This window comes from Periplaneta americana, chromosome 8 (assembly GCF_040183065.1).
Source record: "Periplaneta americana isolate PAMFEO1 chromosome 8, P.americana_PAMFEO1_priV1, whole genome shotgun sequence".
Classification (NCBI taxonomy): domain Eukaryota; kingdom Metazoa; phylum Arthropoda; class Insecta; order Blattodea; family Blattidae; genus Periplaneta; species Periplaneta americana.
Genome location: NC_091124.1, coordinates 174,078,044 through 174,099,026, shown reverse-complemented (window position 1 = coordinate 174,099,026; position 20,983 = coordinate 174,078,044). Strand labels below are relative to the sequence as shown.

The 20,983-nt window shown below is 38.0% G+C and overlaps 1 protein-coding gene across 1 annotated transcript in view; it reads left to right on the top strand.

Annotated features, from left to right (window-relative positions):
- The window catches only part of Nelf-A (Negative elongation factor A), a 58,228-nt gene extending 40,705 nt beyond the window's left edge, over nucleotides 1-17,523 (top strand). Inside the window, exons 7-10 of the mRNA XM_069834072.1 lie at nucleotides 456-580; nucleotides 3,090-3,305; nucleotides 10,111-10,210; nucleotides 16,461-17,523. Of these exons, the coding sequence (XP_069690173.1) occupies nucleotides 456-580; nucleotides 3,090-3,305; nucleotides 10,111-10,210; nucleotides 16,461-16,702 (683 nt within the window). The 3' untranslated portion in view covers nucleotides 16,703-17,523. The remainder of the gene's footprint in view (nucleotides 1-455; nucleotides 581-3,089; nucleotides 3,306-10,110; nucleotides 10,211-16,460) is intronic.
- Nucleotides 17,524-20,983: the final 3,460 nt, after the last annotated feature.

Below are 20,983 nucleotides of genomic sequence, written 5' to 3'. Positions count from 1 at the left end.
CTAACTCCCCCATCTCGCGTCAACCGTTCCAGCAGGAAGCGGACGCTAATAACCGAAAATAATTTTGAACAGAACACCAATGAGAATTGAAACAAATATCACGTGAAAAATAAACTCGCTCCTTATACATAAAAACAATCAGACCTAAAATGGCGGATAGGACAACGCCATTTATTGAGAAAGAAAAGTAAACAAAAGCAGGAAGTAATGTAAATAAGGAATAAGACAGAAAAACAATAGAAAACACAGAGTGCCGAAAATTAAACGGCACAGTATAGTGAAGTAATTTCAGAAGTCCCCAGAATTTCCTTATGCTGGTGTTTTACTGTAGTATGTTGTATTTATTTTTTAGTTTACTTTTTTGTTTTTAATCAATGTGTTAGTCTTATTTTTTTAAAACCACATTGTCTTCTGAAAATGTACCTGTTGTGTCCTATGTAAAATTTATGTTCCAGCTCAACCTGCAGCCGTCTCCACAACACCAGGTACTCCAACAAACGATCTGACTGTGCAAGGACAAACATCATTGCTTGTGGCCACTACCCCGGGTACCCCCAGTTATGTACCCACCACCCTGCAGGTTAGACTCAACAGTCATTTGCTTACATTTTTAAATTTTCAAGCATGAAAATAATCATGTAACATTCCTGTGTTTTTATGTCACTTGTCCGAGTTTTGGGTTGGTTATAATTTTGAGTGTAGCCAGTTTCTTTAGTAAAGTTTGCGTGCTTCTTTAACTTTTTTTTTAGAGGTACTTGTATTGAACATTTTATTACATGATTTCAGAGAATTTAAAAAATGAAATGTTCTGTGGAATCTTTGAAAATAAAATTCTATTATTGTTTGTGCCAGTCTTGCTTTTTCTACAAATCTTAGAATTTTGTGCTCTTGACCTTTCCATGCATATATATATATATATATATATATATATATATATATATATATATATATATATATAATATCTCTTTCTTCCAGAAGGTCCATATCTGTATCCACATTTAGAGGAATTTAGTGCATTTTGTTGACGGTCCAATTTTCTTATATAGCAAATATTTCTTGAAATTGATGTATTAACTCTTAAGCATTCGTGCCTAACTTTGTAACATTAAGAGTCACGTGGGATGTTCTGATACTGGAGTTATGCACAACCAGTTACGAAAAATAGAAATTATATATTGCTATTGAACGCCCGGCATTATAGTCAGTATGCAAAGCTCTCCCATCTCACGGAGTGTGTCAGGTTCCCTAATGATTCAACTACTCGCTATTTTGTAACTGTTGTACACAAAGAATGGAATCATGTGATTTTATATTGTACATTATGCAAAGAATGATAGGAAAAGAAGAGAGTTTGTTATTGATAGGTCACATGTCCTGGACACGTGCCCTTTCAATACTAAATGGAAACTTCTTTACACTGTAACACTCGGTAGAGTACACATACTCGTGCCTTTTCTTCAGTAAATGGTGCGCTACACGAAGAAGAATATGATGGTGGTCATAACTCAATTTTTAAAAAAAGTGGACATGTGACCTTTCAATAATAATCGATTCACATGTGTTGTGTTCCCCTTTAAGAACTAAAGGTACGGTCACACATCGCTACTTTTGCAGCACTGCAGTACAAAATTCTGCGCAATCCTCGTACTGCTATGTGTGAACAACGGTGCAACCCGAAAAGTAGCGGCTGCCGAACCTGCTGCCCGCTACTTTTCCATGCTGCGCGCAGCTTAGAAGTAGCGACGTGTGAACAGGGTTCTCAGGGTTGCAGCCGCAGCATTTTTGATATCGGTTTTGTTGAAACTTTTGCTGCGGTTGTGACCAGTGTTGCCACCCAAATGTGCCAATGATACTTTTACTGTTTGGATATATTTTAATGTTAGATGTGATGAAAAAAAAAATATTTGTAACAGTTACTAAATGCACAACACAGTTCGAGTATATTTGCTGACGATATAATTCATTTTTTTAATTTTCTGTAGCTTAGTTTCAAACAGTAGGGTTGCCAACATTGATTACGTGAATATGCTGTTGGTTATGATTTAAGTATAGTTCGACCATCGGATCTGTGCCCCCTGTAAGATATGCGAACTGAACCTTAATTCCTCGGCAATTCATTTCTCTCCCTGTATTCCTATTTCTCTCTTTTCTATCGCTCTCTCTTTCTCTCCCCCACTACTCACAATTTTGAGCCTTCTTGCAGGACAGTTTATTTGCACTTGCAGTCCAGTGTTGTCAACTCAACATGAATACTGTAGCACGGAGTGGCGAAAGAAATATTATTAAGCAACATTTTGCATAAGTCAATCAGCGTCATTAGACCTACTTAAATTAAATTATGAATAAGTAATAATTAACCTTACAGTATTATAAGCAATATTCAAGAGACATGACACTGTTTAACGGAAGTTTGGCAACATCCCTATTTGGCAAGGTTCGTGGCCTGCTGTTTGACGTAGTGGGAGAGAAACGGGTAGAATGGGGTGAGTAGAGGCGTTAACTTTTCCAAGAACGACGACAGCGCTGAAGGGGCATAGATCCGATGGTCCGACAATATATAGACGTTTTTGAAAGCTTTATAGTAAAAATAATGCCAATTTCTGAATACTAGTTAGAACAGAAAAGCAAATAATAGATAAGTAAGCTTTCGCATTAGTTTATTAATAATGCGAACATAACCACAAAATGTATATTGAGAAGTCAACACGGAGATGGAAACCTGCAGCATGACTGCAGCTGCAAAAGTAGCGTGTTGTGTGTGAACAGACTTGCAACCTCCAGTTGCAACTTTTGCAGCACTCGGGTTGCGCAGCACAAAAAGTAGCGTGCAGCACGCTACTTTTGGCTTACGTGTGAACACGACACGCAACTTTTGCAGCTGCAGTACAAAAGTTGCGCAGCAAAAGTAGCGATGTGTGACCGTACCTTAGGAAGTTATGAAATGAACAGATTGTCACATTTCTTTCTTGAGTCACTTCTGATTTTAAAGAGATTTAGAAAATTACATTTTTGTTAAGATTATTTCTGTCAGAAACAACTCAAATGACAAGTTGTCATTGCACTGACGACAATATTGTGCATTGTTGCAGAGTCCAGTGACCCCACAGCCAGCGGCAACCCTCCTGCAGACTGCAGCTGTGAGTGTGGCGACCCCTGTGCAGCAGACACAGGCTGTGACTGCCACACCCACCAAGCAGGTGATCCAGATCCGACCGGCGCCCCAGGTCACGCAGATCAGGATCCAGCCTGTGAGCACAGCCCCTGGGACCAACAACACACTGCAACGCAAAGGTCTTTCCCTCACGGTGAGAATCAGTCATTATTTTTATGTGGTTAATATGTGCTACTTAAATAAGATGCCTAGTAAATAAATAAGGGCCAATTTCACCAACATGATACTAATTTACAATTAACTAATTGTAATTTAACTTAAATATGGAATATTTTGCAATTCATTTTGAATTAATTTTCAGAAAAGTCTGTGATATATAATACGAATATTTATTTTCAGTCAATGACTTTAGTATTACTATATGTAAGGTGCGAGTCCTTACATTACATGATTTAATATTGTATGAACGTTTTCGTCGGTTTCATACCAACATCATCAGATACAACATTTTATATAGCAATATCATCACTAACAGGTACATATGTCTCTACAAACTAAAATACATTATATATTAATGAGCATACAATATGATAAAAACATGATAAAAACCAACATAATTAGGACATAAATGTGTCTTTCTTGTGTGACTACACCCTACTGTCAAATGATTAAAAAGCACACGTGTGATTACAATGTATATCCTTATGGGGGAATGTTGTACTTTTAACAATTAAATTTTTTGATGTGGCAAAGTTGACTAACCTAACTCCATTGTCATTACTAGATATGTGTAGGCTCTCTTTTCCAATAGTCGGTTTAAAAATATCCTCCCGTCCTATTTTAGCCTTGAAATCCCCCAATAAAATTTTCATGTGATATCTAGGTAATTGATCAAAAGTCTGTTCCAATTCCTCATAGAAGCTATCCTTTATATGGTCTTCTTTCTCTTCTGTAGGGGCATGAGCATTTATAACTACGATATCGCACCATCTACCCTTAATTTGTATTCTTCACCTGACATAATTAGGAACATTAAATCCAGACGTTTGAGATGGGCAGGGCATGTAGCACGTATGGGCGAATCCAGAAATGCATATAGAGTGTTAGTTGGGAGGCCGGAGGGAAAAAGACCTTCAGGGAGGCCGAGACATAGATGGGAAGATAATATTAAAATGGATTTGAGGGAGGTGGGATATGATGATAGAGAATGGATTAATTTTGCTCAGGATAGGGACCAATGGTGGGCTTATGTGAGGGCGGCAATGAACCTCCGGGTTCTTTAAAAGCCAGTAAGTAAGTGAAATGAAATTAAATGATTAGCCTAAAAATGTCCCGTTAAGGGCAAAGGCCTCCTCCTATAGAGGGAGAGCTCTATTTGTCTCTCGCGGTGAGTTACTATGCATAAGAGTGGAATTGTTCACTTGGTTCACATTCTGCACAGTTTGGTATTGTTCGCTTGTTTCTGTCGCACTGGTTTTAGTCGCTGTTCACTTGTCTTCTTATGTTTTTCCAGTCTTCCCTATGTCTTGCTCTGCTTGACCAATGGCTTCCTAGTCGTTCACTGAAGAGGTCGGCCCATCTTCGTCTTGGTCTTCCGGGTGATCTCTTGCCAATGCGGGGATCCCATAGTGTGACTTTCTGCGTCCATCTTCCGTCTCTAAGTCGTGCAACATGGCCTCCCCACTTCCATTTGGTGTTGGTGGCTTGCAGTACTGGATCGTCAATTGCTGCCATCTTTTGTAGCACTTCGTTTGGAACTCTGTCCCTCAGTGATAAGCCTAGTATCTTTCTCATTATCTTTCTTTGGCATATTTGGAGACTGTTACGAAGTTTGGCAGTAAGAGACCACGTCTGGCACCCATATAACAGTACAGGAGTTACGCAGGTCTCCAATATTTCTATTCTGAGTTTCTTGCTGAGTGTTCCCTCCAGTCCAGAATGCCTTCCACGCGAGAGAAATCCTTAGTTTTATTTCCTTCTCTGTCTTCTGGTGAAAGGAGACTAGCTGTCCTAGGTAATACGTATTCAGATACGTACTGTAGTTCTGCACCATCAATTATTATGGGTGACTCCGGCCCGTTCGACATTACTTGTGTCTTGGTCATATTCATCAGGAGACCTGCTGATCTGCTGGCGTTGCATAAATCTTGGAGCATTGACTGCAGTTCTCTGGGTGATTTGGCGAACAATACGACGTCATCAGCAAACCTTAGATTATTTAGTCTGCTGCCGTCGATGCTTATTCCACAATTTCTGTTCCAGTTCAGTTTGCGAAAAATGTTTTCCAATACACTTGTGAATAATTTTGGGGAAATTGGGTCTCCTTGTCGCACTCCTCTTCTGAGCCCGAATGGTCGTCCTTCGATCTCGGTTTTCACTTTGGCACAGCTTTGATTATACAGTTTATTTAGTAAGTAAGTGATTACAATACTTATACAAATATTTTACAATTCATTTTTATTTTCAGATATGCCTAGTAATATAATAAAATTTATATATACTTATTTTATTATACAAATATGTTTGCAGGTCTTTACTGATACTACAGTATTTGGATACCGTCTGTAAATTAACTACAGACGTGGACAAATTATTAGCAAAATTGGAGATTTTTATTATATATTTTTAAAAAATATGATTCTTCAATTTAGACTACAGTTGACATCTTTGCGTATTACCAAATTATTAGAAAAATGGAAGATTTGTATTGTATATTTTTACAAAATTTGACTCTTCAATTTAGACGGCAATAGATATTTTTGCATATTTACAAATTATTAGCAAAAGGGAAGATTTTTTGTATATTCTTTTACAAAATTCGACTCTTCAATTGGGACTACAGGTGACATTTTGGATATTTCCAAATTATTAGCAAAACTGAATATTTTTATTATATATTTTTACAACATTTGACTCTTCACTTTAAACTGCAGTTGACATTTTTGCATATTTACAAAATATTAGCAAAATTGAAGATTTTATTATATATCGTTTACAAAATTTGACTCCTCGATTTAGAATAGCCTATATTTTTGCATATTTATATCTACTGTAATTATAGAAATATGCAAAATTGTCAGCTGTAGTCTAAATTGAAAAATCAAATTTTGTAAATGGAATTATCATAAAAATCGTCAATTTTGTTAATAATTTGTCCACGTCTGTATATTAAAGAGCATCAGCGCTTATAATGGACGTTCAAGTATATGCTGCAAATCAACATTATAAGACAACCTAATATTGAAGTATATCGTCTGATACAAATGATATCCATAACGACTTTGAATAATTAGACTCATTCTATATATTATGACGTACATACATTTAGAAGGTGAAAAGACGGGCAGTGATGAGAAAACAAGAATACGGGCACGAACAAATCAGTTAACATAGTTCAAAGACTGTAATGCATCTCTTCACACAATATAGTATACAGATTTCATTTTATTTTTTTATTATTTTATCAGTGAAGACCTGCAAACATATTTGTACAAGTATTGTAATCACACGTGTGCTTTTAATCATTTGACAGTAGAGTGTAGTTCACACAAGAAAGACACATTTATGTCCTAATTATGTTGGTTTTTATCATGTTTTTATCACATTGTATGCTTATTAATATATATTATATTTTGGTTTGTAGAGACATATGTACCTGTTAGTGATGATATTGCTATATAGAATGTTGTATCTGATGATGTTGGTATGAAACCGACGAAAACGTTCATACAATATTAAATCATGTAATGTAAGGATTCGCTCCTTACATATAGTAATAGTAAAGTCATTGACTGAAAATAAATATTCGTATTAAATATGGAAGTTAAATCATATTTAATTCATTTGTATTTCACCAAACTAATATGCATTTAAAATAAAGTCAAATGCATAAATTAGGTTTTCATTCTTTTCAGAATAGAGGTGTACCATTATTCTTCTCCAGTGGTTATTAGAATGGTCACTATGATCTTTTCTTCAGTTAAAAGAGATTCACCAAATCGTTTTCATAAATACAGTTCAGCAAGATTAAAACTTATAATGCATTTTCAAAATCTTTTCAGTTGCACAACATTCATTTTCAAATAAGACGATGTATTATTCTGAAAATGGCAGTTCAAACAACATTGCAAATGAGAAATGATAACTGAAGCGAAAACAGTAATTGATTTTACTTGTAATGAGACTCAAATGTTACAGTTGAAAAGGGGTGGGGTGTGTGTGTGTGTATGTGTGCGCGCGCGCGTTTCGGGTTCCGCATACTGCAGATATATGGCAGAACTGTGACCCATTTTCTAGTTGTATACCACTTCGGCGGGCCACACTGTACATGATGTGTATCTGTGGAGAGTTATGTCGTGTAGTAGGGTGAGTGTATGTGTAAGTGTAGTGTCTGGAATGAGTGATGATGATGAAGCTGAGGAAGGGAGAAGGGGAAACCCGTGCCAACACGTAGCCTACTCCTGTCGAATAGCACCAAGGGGGCCACCAGGCTTAACGTCCCCATCCGACGGAGGAATCACTATCAACAGTGACCTATGCCTTCTCTTCATATGCACTGCGGAGAGATTTGGGATTTAACCCAGGCATATTGGTGCACAATCTAGTGATTAGAAGTTGTGCACCAGCATCTTTTCTAGTCCCAAGATAGGAATTTTAGATGAAAATTTCTGACTCTGCCGGGAATCGAACCGGGCCAGCTAGTCTGGAGGCAGACACGCTACCACAGAGCTAACTTGGCGGACTTACAGTTGAAAGGTTTCCATTATAATTTTGCTAACACATTCAATTAATGTGTTAGGATATTTTACATACTGTCAATTAAGCAACATGGAAGCTACAGCTTTAATTCCTTCATGGAGGAAGTTGTACTACAGATTTTTTTGTCTGAAAAATATATCACCCTCCGTCAGGTTTGAGCCTGTGGACCTTGGATTCAATGGGCATTATGATAACCATGACCACGGAGCTGTGTTGAGATAAATTTTTGTAAAAAAACTGAAAACAAGAATGGAAGTCATTGTTTTGTAAAAACTCCTTCAATCCCACAGCCTTATGTATAGCTCCATCATCATTGCTATCATCAGTGATAGTTGTATGCAATCACTGTACAATTTTTCTTTTTCTGTGTGTTAAAGAGTGGTTACACACTGCGTTTTTTTTTTACTTATATTATAATGATCTCCTACTGTTCTTATGCATTCATTATGGGAGGAAGATAAGAGCATCAGCATCATCATCATCAGTTGCACTACAACTTTTTGGGTCTTGGCTTTCATAAGAGGTTTTCTCTACATGGTCCTATCATGTGCTTATCTTTGCTAATTGCTGGTCCTAGCCTTCTTAGATCCTGTTCAATACCATTTATCCATCTTAAACTTGGTCTGCTGATTTCCATGTCCCTCATGTTTCTTGTTTAAACACTTCCTTTGTCGAATATCAGTCTGTCATTCAAATTACGTGTCCTGACCATTCATTTGTATCTAAGTAATGTCTTGATCATTGTACAGCCTTGATTGCCTTCTTCTACTCCTCCAGAGATGCATCTTAGGATTTTCTTGATTATATTTTCATTTCCAAAGTCTCAGAGACGTACTATGTAGATAACAGCATGAAGATTAAAATTGTTATAGTTTAATTGGATAAATCGTGAAACAGTGAACGCCAGTAGGGGAAGTTATCCCCACTCTCGCCGCTCGTAACCTCGCTCGCCTGCTCTCTCTACTATCTGCCCCGCTTCGGTGGATCACTGTCTACCGCCTCGCACGTATTTCATATTTTACAACACAATACTTTTTTCCTTAAACTAACACGTACTAATACACAATACAATCAAATTACGCATTAGACAACAACACATCACAACCAAATTAGGGGGTATTAGACAACAGCCGCATGTAATGTGGGTTTTTCATAAAACAACACTCACCTGTTAACTTTGCACTGTCCTCGAAGTAACACAATAGTCACCAGAGCCTCGTCTGCTGTAATCCATGCTCCTCACAGTACCTTATAGTATCCGCCTTCAAATTCTCCCTGCACAATTTGAGGAAAAGTACACGTCTTCGGTACGGCTCATCACGACATGGTTCCGTCTGTACACGAAGCTGGACATGGGCACAATGAAGCTTTACCAGCACGCGTTAACACTTATGCCACCCTTGCAGTCAACCCCTACCAAGCTAAATTCACAAGCCCGCCACTTTCTACCCACGCTATTCGGTCATTATCCCCCACGCCATTCCATCATTGTCTCCCACTATGAATCCTTGCACCAATCGTATTTCTACAACATGTTACGGCAGTTCCCTTGAACATAAATAGATTCATTTTCCCTTCTACAACCAACTAGCTTCGGTAGCCGAGAGGTCTAAAGCGTGACCAAAAAGTGTGCGAGCGTTTCGTTAGGAACATACCTGGATCGAATCCTACCCACTGCGAAGTCATAAGAAAAAAAAGAGAGAGACATGAAGCAAGGAACAGAGAAGGAGAGGCTGGAGAGAGGGACAGAGGGTGGCAGGACGAAGTTCCTATTTTGCTTTGTAGATGCCACATTCATTCTTTTTGTTCCACTTTCCTCCGCTAGATGTCACCCCCACCCTAAACCCCTATTTCCACTCTTTCCTGCTAGAGTGTGTTGGGAGCTTGTAGGGGAAAAGTGGAAAGGGGTCGTGGGCGGAGCTTAGCATTCGCAGTTGTACAATTTGCCCATTTAATTTTGCAGATGGTTTAAAAGTAAATTGCTGAATATTAAAAACTGAATATTGCACATATTACATTTAATCTGTGCTTCAGTGGCTGGCCATGATAATATATTTGAAAAATATTGGAGTGCAAGAGGTCAAATGACTTTATTGTCATTAGAAAACAACATTTAAGTTATTATAACAACGTATAATATAACATTTGTGTATTAATTACATTAAACTTAATACAGTAGTATGCATTTTGACGATGTTGCTAAGATTTCTGAAATTAAAGTAAGGTGTTTGTGTACACAGAGGGAGCAGATGCTCGAAGCACAGGAGATGTTCAGAACAGCCAACAAAGTCACTCGACCAGAGAAGGCTCTCATACTTGGTTTCATGGCCGGATCAAGGGGTAAGTACAGGCTCATGTCTGCTATGTTTGAGTTTTAGTAATTTTAAATTCTATTTCGCAATTCCGTGCTAGAGCCCTTGAAGTAAATGAACATTACTGTAAATCATCTTTCTTCTCATCCTGACTTTTTCTGGACTTATTCTGACTTAAAATTGTGTTGGGTCTTCGGGGGGGGGGGGGGGGGGAAGATAAGTTGTGTACATGTATTATGTTATCTAGTTGAGAGAACACTTTTTTCTAGCAATACTTTTCTTAACCCTTCATGAATAGGACATGCATTGAACAATTTTTATTTTGTTGTTATACGAACTTTAAATAAGGAAATGAAAAATGAAAATACGAAAGAGAGTCGGTAAATAAGTTACAAATTGAAGTAGCAACCTACATTTTTAATGAGGTGCTTGAAGCTATCACCGCTAGATGCCAGTATTATCAATGTGCGCACAGAGTCCGTGGATATCCAGAGTACTGCAATCCTTTGCACCAGAAATGCTGACAAATCAACCATTGTTAAGGTACGGTCACACGTCGCTACTTTTGCAGCGATGCAGTACAAAAAAACTGCGCAACTCTCGTACTGCGACGTGTGAACAACGGTGCAACCCGAAAAGTAGCGGCTGCCGAACCTGCTGTTCTCAGGGTTGCAGCCGCAGCATTTTTGATATCAGTTTTGTTGAAACTTTTGCTGCGGTTGCGACCATTGTTGCCACCCAAATGTGTCAATGATACTTTTATTGTTTGGATGTATTTTAATGTTAGATGTGATGAAAATAAATTTGTAAGTTATTAAATGCACAACACAGTCTGAGCATATTTGCTGACGATATAATTCACTTTTCTAATTTTCTGTAGTGTAGTTTCAAACAGGAGGGTTACCAACATTGATTACATGAATATGCTGTTGGTTGTTATCATTTAAGTATATAGGCGTTTTTAAAAAGCTTTATAGTAAAAATAATGCTAATTTATGAATACTAGTTAGGACAGAAAAGCAAATAATAGATAAGTAAACTTTCGCATGAGTTTATTAATAATGCGAACATAACCACAAAATGTATATTGAGAAGTCAACACGGAGATGGAAACCTGCAGCATGACTGCGGCTGCAAAAGTAGCGCCTTGTGTGTGAACAGACTCGCAACCTCCAGTTGCAACTTTTGCAGCACTCGGGTTGCACAGCACGAAAAGTAGCATGCAGCGCGCTACTTTTGGCTTACGCGTGAATACGACACGCAACTTTCGCAGCTGCAGTATAAAAGTTGCGCAGCAAAAGTAGCGACGTGTGACCATACCTTTATTCCAGCATACGCTATTTGCGTATACAGTTGTATAGGGAATGAATATAGCCTAAATCAGAGTCAAATATTTTTAATTTTAATGGTCACGGACACTGACCTAAATTGAGTTGTACTTTACATGTTCCTATCCCAAGCATGTTGAAATGAAATAACAGTGACAACCGACTAGCTGATTGCGTTACCCTGGGTATCATCAGACTCTGTGTGCACACAGGTCAAACAAAGAAACAGCCATCTAGGTCACCAGAATTGAACCTGGAAGCAGTCATTTTTAAAGTGGACAAGAACCTGTGTTTGCTCTACACACTTCTGTTGCATGCACACAGATGTGGAATACACATATTGTGTGTAATGTTATACAAAATGCTGACGTTATGTGCTGCTTTTGGGTGCACAAATACATATTACATGAGTAATATGTAATTTCTTGCCCTCTTGACAAATGGTGGACCTGCTAAGTCACGACCTCAGTTCCTAAAGCTTCCGAGATAGACAGCGATCTAGGTAGGTTTGGAAATAGCATTGTGTAGTTGCAGTATGGTGGCATCTCTGCATGAGTGTATAAATATGTCTTTAAATAATCTATAAAATTATTTTCCAATTAACCAGAAAAATCGATTATTTGGAACTGGCAATGATTTTCTGTGGGAAGGACCCTGTTACAAACAAAATTCACGATATGTAAATGGCATACTTTTAGAAAGAGAGTTCAAATATCTTTGTTTTAAAGTATCATTCGTGGTGAAACTAAATGAAGGGTGTCAAAGCAAACTGCAATTTCCACTTTTTTCATTTCCCATGTTTTCATTGCAATGTGTTCTTCAGACTCCATTCTTTCAAATGATGTATTCCTTTCATGACAATTTCATCTGCATTTCATTGAAAATAGAGTTTGAAAATCAGTGTTCACTGCAAACTCTGCAAGCTTCATTTACTTTTCCGTAGCAGACTCAACAATCTCCAAACTACCAATAGCATGCCAGTACTGTAGTCATGTGATATCAGATTCACTGTTCTTACAGCTTGCTTGGCATGATTAGTTAAACATACCCCACAAAACATCGAAAGTATTAAGTTAGTATTTCCAGTTGCAGATCATTCATTCATACCACCAGACTGTGTATTTGGCAATATCGAGAAAGAAATGAGGAAAATCGACACTATTGTGAATTTTATGCATTATCTAACCATCATATTAAAGCATGGAACTACTGGGTGTTCATTTCAAAGTGTATCATGACGTCACTGTTGTGAGTCAGCGATTTGAAGCGAGTTTCAGCTTTTATGTCAGAGAAGTTGCCTATTAATCAAGGCGTTCAATCAGAACTTGAGAATGTGTACAGTAAAACTTGAACGTCGTAGCAACAGGTGGCGGTCTGTACCTCTTTCGAACTGTGTTTTGCGCGGGCAAGTCGTATGCAGGGTATTTGTTATCATCGGTTGCATATGGCAACATTCCACAACACAAATCAAATGCTCTGTGTCCATGTTGACCGTCGAACTTAATGTCAACAAATACTGTACGTAAGTAATCGTCTTAACCCTCTCCCCATATCCCGACAGTAAGAAAAAAACTCACCTCAGTACGTGTTTCCAAACAGTTCACATTCCTGCCACTACCGGTGTTACCATACGTATCGGTAAGTACTCTTCAGAATGAATGCCGTACTTGCTAGGCAACTTCTCTGGCACATAGGTAATACACCTCTGCGGAAGTGTAGGAAGATTGAATTGTTTAGGCTCATCGGCTAGCCACATGACGGCATACAGCGAGCCATGACACACTTTGAACTGAACAAGCAGTATATTGAAAATGGGAGTAGTCTGTGAAGTAGGAGACTTTAAAAAGGCTGCAAAGGAAGTAATGAAGAATACAAGTATATGACAGTTTAAGACAAATGAGTGTAAGAGATTTTTCTTAAAAAGAAGTTGCAAAACCAATGTCTCAATAACAGGAGAACCTGTTTACAAAACTAACGTAGAAACTTACAAGATATAAAGAAGAATAAAGACTTGGGGGTGTTTTAATCCCCTAGTTATAGATAAATATGCACACAAAGTTAAAAAAATAAAAAGGAACTGATGTTATGAATTTGTTACACAAACGATGTGGCAAAGACTAGGAACTAAATAATGAATTGCGAGTATTATAGAAATCTATATGCAAGGAACCTTTCAGTGGATGAAGGCATGGATAATGATGAGGATGAGGATTTGTGTCAGTCATCAATTAAATTTTTTTATTTTTCCAGACTTTTATTCTGTGTTTTTCTGTTTTAATTTAGTGTTTTGTTCCTAGGTCTCTAAAAATACAGTATTATTTGGTGTAGGATATGCATATTCTTTGTTGCAGGGATGTTTTCTTTCTCTCACCTGTGCCCGTGTGCACCATTCTCGATTAAAATTTGACCATGGTTAAGTCGGTACTTGACCATCTTCAACGCTAATTTGCGGAGTATTAATCTTGATCAAAGTTAAACAAGCGAGTTAATTAAGTGTTTTGTTCCTAGGTGTCTAAAAATACAGTATTTATTATTTGGTGTAGGATATGCATATTCTTTGTTGCAGGGATGTTTTCTTTCTCTCACCTGTGCCCGTGTGCACCATTCTCGATTAAAATTTGACCATGGTTAAGTCGGCACTTGACTATCTTCAATGCTAATTTGCGGAGTATCAATCTTGATCGAAGTTAAACAAGCGAGTTAATTTAGTGTTTTGTTCCTAGGTCTCTAAAAATACAGTATTTATTATTTGGTGTAGGATATGCATATTCTTTGTTGTAGGGATGTTTTCTTTCTCTCACCTATGCCCGTGTGCACCATTCTCGATTAAAATTTGACCACGGTTAAGTCGGCACTTGACCATCTTCAACGCTAATTTGCGGAGTATCAATCTTGATCAAAGTTAAACAAGCGAGTTAATTTAGTGTTTTGTTCCTAGGTGTCTAAAAATACAATATTTATTATTTGGTGTAGGATATGCATATTCTTTGTTGCAGGGATGTTTTCTTTCTCTCACCTGTGCCCGTGTGCACCATTCTCGATTAAAATTTGACCATGGTTAAGTCGGCACTTGACCATCTTCAATGCTAATTTGCGGAGTATCAATCTTGATCAAAGTTAAACAAGCGAGTTAATTTAGTGTTTTGTTCCTAGGTGTCTAAAAATACAGTATTTATTATTTGGTGTAGGATATGCATATTCTTTGTTGCAGGGATGTTTTCTTTCTCTCACCTGTGCCCGTGTGCACCATTCTCGATTAAAATTTGACCATGGTTAAGTCGGCACTTGACCATCTTCAACGCTAATTTGCGGAGTATCAATCTTGATCAAAGTTAAACAAGCGAGTTGATGATGATCAAATTTGATCACGGGTGTGGGACCGATTATCTTGAATTGAATATGGTCAAGTCGAGAAAACCAAAATGGCGGCACAATTTGACGTGCTTGATGGAATTGAAGATGAAATGATGTATCTTGAACACGCAAATCACTGCGGAAATAACAGCATTGGTGTTATTGTAGAAAGAGTAAGTTTGTAGATGAATAATAAAAATGTTTTTTCTCAAAATAGACTAATGTTTTATATATGTTTCTGCTTTGGAAGATCGGGACTTTACTTGAGGACAAAATATTATTTAGGCCTAATTGTCCAATTTTATTAACATAATAATAAATTAGTTAGGCCCTATTCTATGCCGGTAATAATATAGCAAAACTAAATGACCATTTTGTAGAATACGAGATTATCACTTATTAGCTATAGATTTGCCGTTTGAAACTATTAGGACCTACACGATGTTTTGGACAATTAGGCTATTTACGCTTGAATTAAGAGAAATTACACGGATACCTTCCTTTCCCTCTTACTCCAAAATTCCAACCTTGTGAACACAAAATAAATGGATAAATTTCAGAACAAGGATACTTTCCTTTCCCTCTTACTCCAAAATTCCAACCTTGTGCAAACAAAATAAATTGACACTAAAAACTTCCTTTTCGTATGCATGATGATGCGTATTCGACATACACAGACGAATTGCTTTTTTTTTTTTTTTTTTTTTTAATTTTAAAATAATTGTTAGCGAGGTATCCGTATACTGAAATTTTCCCAAATAAATTATTGGCACTGAAACGTGTCTTTTCGTAAGCAAGATGATGAGCATTCGACAAACACATACAAATCTGCTCTTTTTAGTAGCCTATTTCAAGATAATTGTAAGTGAGTTAACCGTATACTGAAATTTTCCCAATTATTATCAATAACATGAAATAACCACTGTATAAATTACGTTACAAATTATGTGGAATTATGTAAACACGTATAACTCATATGAATTGTGAGCTTCATCCAACCAGGTAGCCTGCTTTTCTCTTAGAGAACTTCCATCAGTACTTTTATTCTGTAATATGAATGCATAATTGCTGACAAGTTCTAAAGGAATTCCCACTTCGAACTGTGAGAAGTTCGGTGCTCTTTTCTTTTTTTCTTCCATGATTATTAAAACTTGTTATTTGAAAACTGCGAGGATGTTTGAAAGCACTCCGACAAACAAAAACGAAGCAATAATTCACAGAGTGCGTTCGTTCGCTGTTTTATATGCGGTAACCTAGCACTCAGATGATTCTTCTCAAGCGAGCGTACCGTCAGCTGATGGTACTGAGTTGATCAAGGGAAAATGTCGGTGCACCGCATCTGTAACTTGATCATTGTCAAGAATTAACCATGTTTCCGTGATTGCTAATAAATGGGCTAGATGATCGAGAATGTTGCACACGGCCACTAGTCTTCATAACTTGTAACTGATAGTGCTTGTAATTTATGCATGCATACCTGAAACTTCTCCTCTCTATGGTGGATACTTCTCAAATAATGTACCCAAAATATCGTTCTGTTGTCCGTATACAACAGGATGGCGATCAGTGGGTGAAGAGGTTTGTGGTGTGTTGCAGATAATCCTTGTCCTCATCTCGGCAACATAGTGACGATAAAACTGAGTGAGAATCAGGAGAGCGTGATGCAGGCAGATGAAACGTACCTGACCACAACTGTGGAGACACACTTCCAGATGAACTACAACACCGGCGAGTGGAAGCGCATCAAGAAGCTACGTAGGACCGAAGATCCGACAGCTGCTGCCCCTGCACCTGCACCCGCACCTGCTCCCACCCCCACCCCTGCCACAGCGACATAGTGCAAACGCGTCTCTTTAATTGCATGAGCTCGGTGCCAGGATGAGCTGCATTCACGTACTTAGAAACTTTCCCATGTTTGTCTAAAGCCAGCTCGCTCTTCTTCACCACTTGTTGGGTGGCAGACATGGACAATCCAGTCTCACCTAAATGTATATTTTAACGGCCTCAGATAATTGTACAAAGCTTACTTATCAACTGGCTGCATGTAACCGTAAGCATCATTTATGAGACAGTGTAATGCTTAAACAATAAGGATGTTTAACTTTGAAGATAATTCAGATTATCTTCCTGTTCTTCAAGCAGCTTTTGGGAGATTGGAGTTTGCTCTGAATTCTGTTGAACTCCCCTCATCTTCTGCAGAATCGAGGGCATGTTCTGTGTAATGTTACTGGTGTGTACGTGCGTAAATACAGTACAAACCCAGACTCCGTGTTTGACTTCATGATCTCCTTTTTGGCTGTTCATCAGAGAGAGGACGTCTGAGGTATAGATTGCAGAGGAATGATGCTCGATACCTCTGCGAGTTCTCCCACTTGAAATCTGCCATTTGATTCCTTTCTCATTTGCTTCAGTCAGACAGGATGAGGGAGTTGGCATTCCAGTAGTTTGAGAATGGCTCATCCTGACGCAATGTATGCCTCGCACATGGCGGTGAGTGTATATATGTGAACAGAGCATTTATTGTGCGAGGTCTACAAGTCTTTCCAATTACAGAAGGGTAAGCAATGCCCAATTAGTTTTGTATTTCCAGTCAAGTTCTTTGTCTTTCTTGTTAAATTTATTTTTATTTTGACAGAAATAAAGTTGTTGCTTTCACCAAGTCCTACTGGTTTTTCTTATTAGCTCCTCCTCCCAAGAATTTCCTTCTGTCACAGTTTGTCTGCAGGAGGAGATCCACTGCATTTCATCCTTAGATTCGAACAGAAGAGCAAATATTGTAGCCATCCACAGGACTCAATCTAAGGGATTAGTTCTTGATCCTACAATCTGGTTTGAGAGGGATGCCCTGCAGGCACAACACGTTGATGAGCAGAAGAAATCCATCTATGAGTCCTGCATCCCTTATCTAAGTGAGAAATACATTGTGTCCGGAACAAAATTTACCAATAAGAAAGTTTAATAACTCTCGTAATAATGGAGATAGGAAAATGAAATTTGCGGCAAATGAAAGAGGGACATTTTAAGTTTTATGTGTGATGTTGGCAACATTTGGTCATTGTTGTTGACATAGCTGTAATTAAAATGGCGTTCACAGTGCAACAAAAAGTTCAATGCTGCTATTGGCTTGCCGAATTCAAGTATCCGAAGATAGTGGAGAGAAGATTTAGACAACAGTGGCCTGAGAAGCAACCACCAGATAGGCACACAACAACAACTTGGCATAGAAAGCTTTTTGAGACCGGTTCTCTTGTAGAGAAAACACCACGCGTGAAGAAAGTGACAGAAGCGCAAGTCGACAGAATTCCAACGGAGCCCGTGTAAGTCTGTTCGCCGTGCCAGCAGGGAACTTGCAATTCCAAAGTCAACTATCCACGATGTTCTGCACAAGAGGTTACGTCTGCATTCATACAAGATTCAATTGGTTCAAAAGTTCAAACCAAACGACTTGCCTGCACGATATGATTTCGCTAGTAACATGCTGTTGAAAATTGATATTGAAAATGGATATCTGCAGAAGGTCGTGTTTAGTGATGAATCCACCTTCCACGTCTGTGGGATCGTCAACAGGCATAATTGTCGCATCTGGGGATCAGAAAATCCGCATGTAGTGAGGAAATTGGAAAGAGACAGCTCTAAGATTAATGTTTGGTGCGGACTTACACATGAAACTGTGATTGGACCGTTCTTTTTTGTGGAAAACACTATCAATGGAAATGTGTATCTTGATATGCTGCAAAACTACTCCATTCCTCAAATTGCACAGGGATATGTTTTCCAACAAGACGGAGCTCCGCCTCATTATGCATTACATGTTACAGATCACTTGAATGAATGCTTTCCTCAGCGATGAATTGGTCGAGGTGGACCTACAGCATGGCCTCCCAGATCCCCAGACCTAACCCCACTGGACTTCTTTTTTTGGGGATACATAAAAGACATTGTGTACAAGACTGTAGTGGCAGATTTGGAGGATCTGCGTCGGAGAATTGTCGCTGCTTGTGCAACTGTCACTCCAGAGATGTTACGAAACACATGGCAAGAACTTGAATATCGCCTGGACATCTGTCGTGCTACAAGAGGTGCACACATAGAAGTTTATTAGTGGTCATTCGAAACTTTGGAAGTCCCTTTGTCAATTCCTGCAAACAGCATTTTCATCCATCAATTATTTGGTGAGTTATTAAACTTTCTTATTGGTAAATTTTGTCCCGGACACCCTGTATAACATTCCCACTAGTCAGTGGAGTATTTCTGGTCTTTTGTTTGGTGCACGTGGCACACTTCCTAAATTCACATGTGATATTTTAAAAGCACTCGGACTCCGATTTTTTGAAATTAAAAAAATGTTGTTGAATATTCTTAAGGATTCAATCCAAATATTACATTACCATTTATATTTTGGCCATTGATGATACTGTTGTGTTTGCATTTCTCTGAATTTTTTACTAAACAATTCCTGTCTTTCAAAATTATTCTGTAGTGCTTTTATTCTGGATATATATATATCTCCCTCCCTCTCTCTCCCCCTCTCTCTCCCCCTCCCACCCCCTCTCTCCCCCTCCCCTCCCCTCATCCTCCCCCTCTCCCTCCATCTCTTCCTCTCTCCCCCTTCCCCTCTCCCTCTGCCCCCCTCTCTCTCTCCATTAAAAAATATGAGATAATTTTTCAATTTTTCAGATTTTGAAAAACTAATTGTTTCCATTGTGTGAAAGTTTTACTACTATTCAGAATAGTTAGAATATATTAGTTTTTAAACTGTCTTTTCTTAATGTATGTGTAAATTTTAGTTCATAATAATTTTGTATTCTTTGAAGATTATAGTTATCTCTGAGAAAATTATAATAATACATGTCCAGTGCATGTTGGTTGAATATGTATTTCAAGATGCAATAAGTGTGGGCAGTTATTTGTCCCTCGTCTACCGATGGATCCTTGATCTCCAGAGAACAAGTTGCCGGTGCAGGTGTTACATGCTGTCTCTTCTCACTTTATAGATCTCTTGGGAATGGAACAAAAAGTTTTGATGGAGAAATCATTGCAATAAGTGAAAGTCTGAGGAATCTTCTATGTCACATCAATAAATTCAAGAATGCAGTTATATTGTCAGACTCCAAAGCAGCTATTCTATCAATAGTCTCTAAACACACACCTTCATCTCAAACAGCAGAAATAACTAAAATGCTCTCTCAATTAATATCACTCAATAAAAGAATTGTATTCCAATGGATACCATCCCATTGTGGAATCCTGGGAAACAAGAATGCGGATGCTTTAGCAAAGAAGGGCAGCACTGCTACTTACAGACCTGTTACTAAATCTACGTATTACTCTGCGAAAAGATTTATTAAATCTACATACTTAGACTTCAACAAACAAAATTTGATAACACAATCTCAAGGGAAAAAATGGAACTCTCTGCATCATAATCCACAGTTAATTCCCGATTTACCACAAAAATCGTCTGTAGCTGCATTTAGATTGGCAACAGGCCATACTGTTTGGCCAAACACCTACATAGAATTGGAATATATCAGTCCCCTAACTGCCCATTATGCAACTCAAACCAAGAAATTGATTCGGAACACCTCAAAATCTGTGCTTCAGTGGCTGGTCATGATAATATCTTTGAAAAATATTGGAGTGCAAGAGGTCAAATGACTTTATTGTCAAACGCCTGGCATTAGAAAACAACAACACTTTCCCACACCCATGAAAAAAAAAAAAAAAAAAGAGATTTTGTAAAAAATGTTGTCTAATGATTGGCCCTTGACAGTGAAGCCATTAGTGCTCTTGCTCTCCAGCATTTTTCTATTATGGATCCGGCAGGTAGGGCATTACAGGTTTGAAGATGGTCTTCAGTCATTTCTTCTTGATCACATAGAGGGCAGTTTGGGGGTATATAGAAAAATCCCTATTTTGTTTAAATGCTTCGCTAAACAGTCGTGTGATAAGTCTGAATTCTTCTACTGCAGTTTTGCGAGGTGCTTGAGGGATGGTTTCTGGTTTATTAATAATGATATTCCACTTTTTATCCTTGGCTTTGTTGGGTAGTTATTTGTTCTGTTTGTCTTTATATCTGCTTTCAATTACTGTTTTTATGGATATGAAGGATAAAAAGA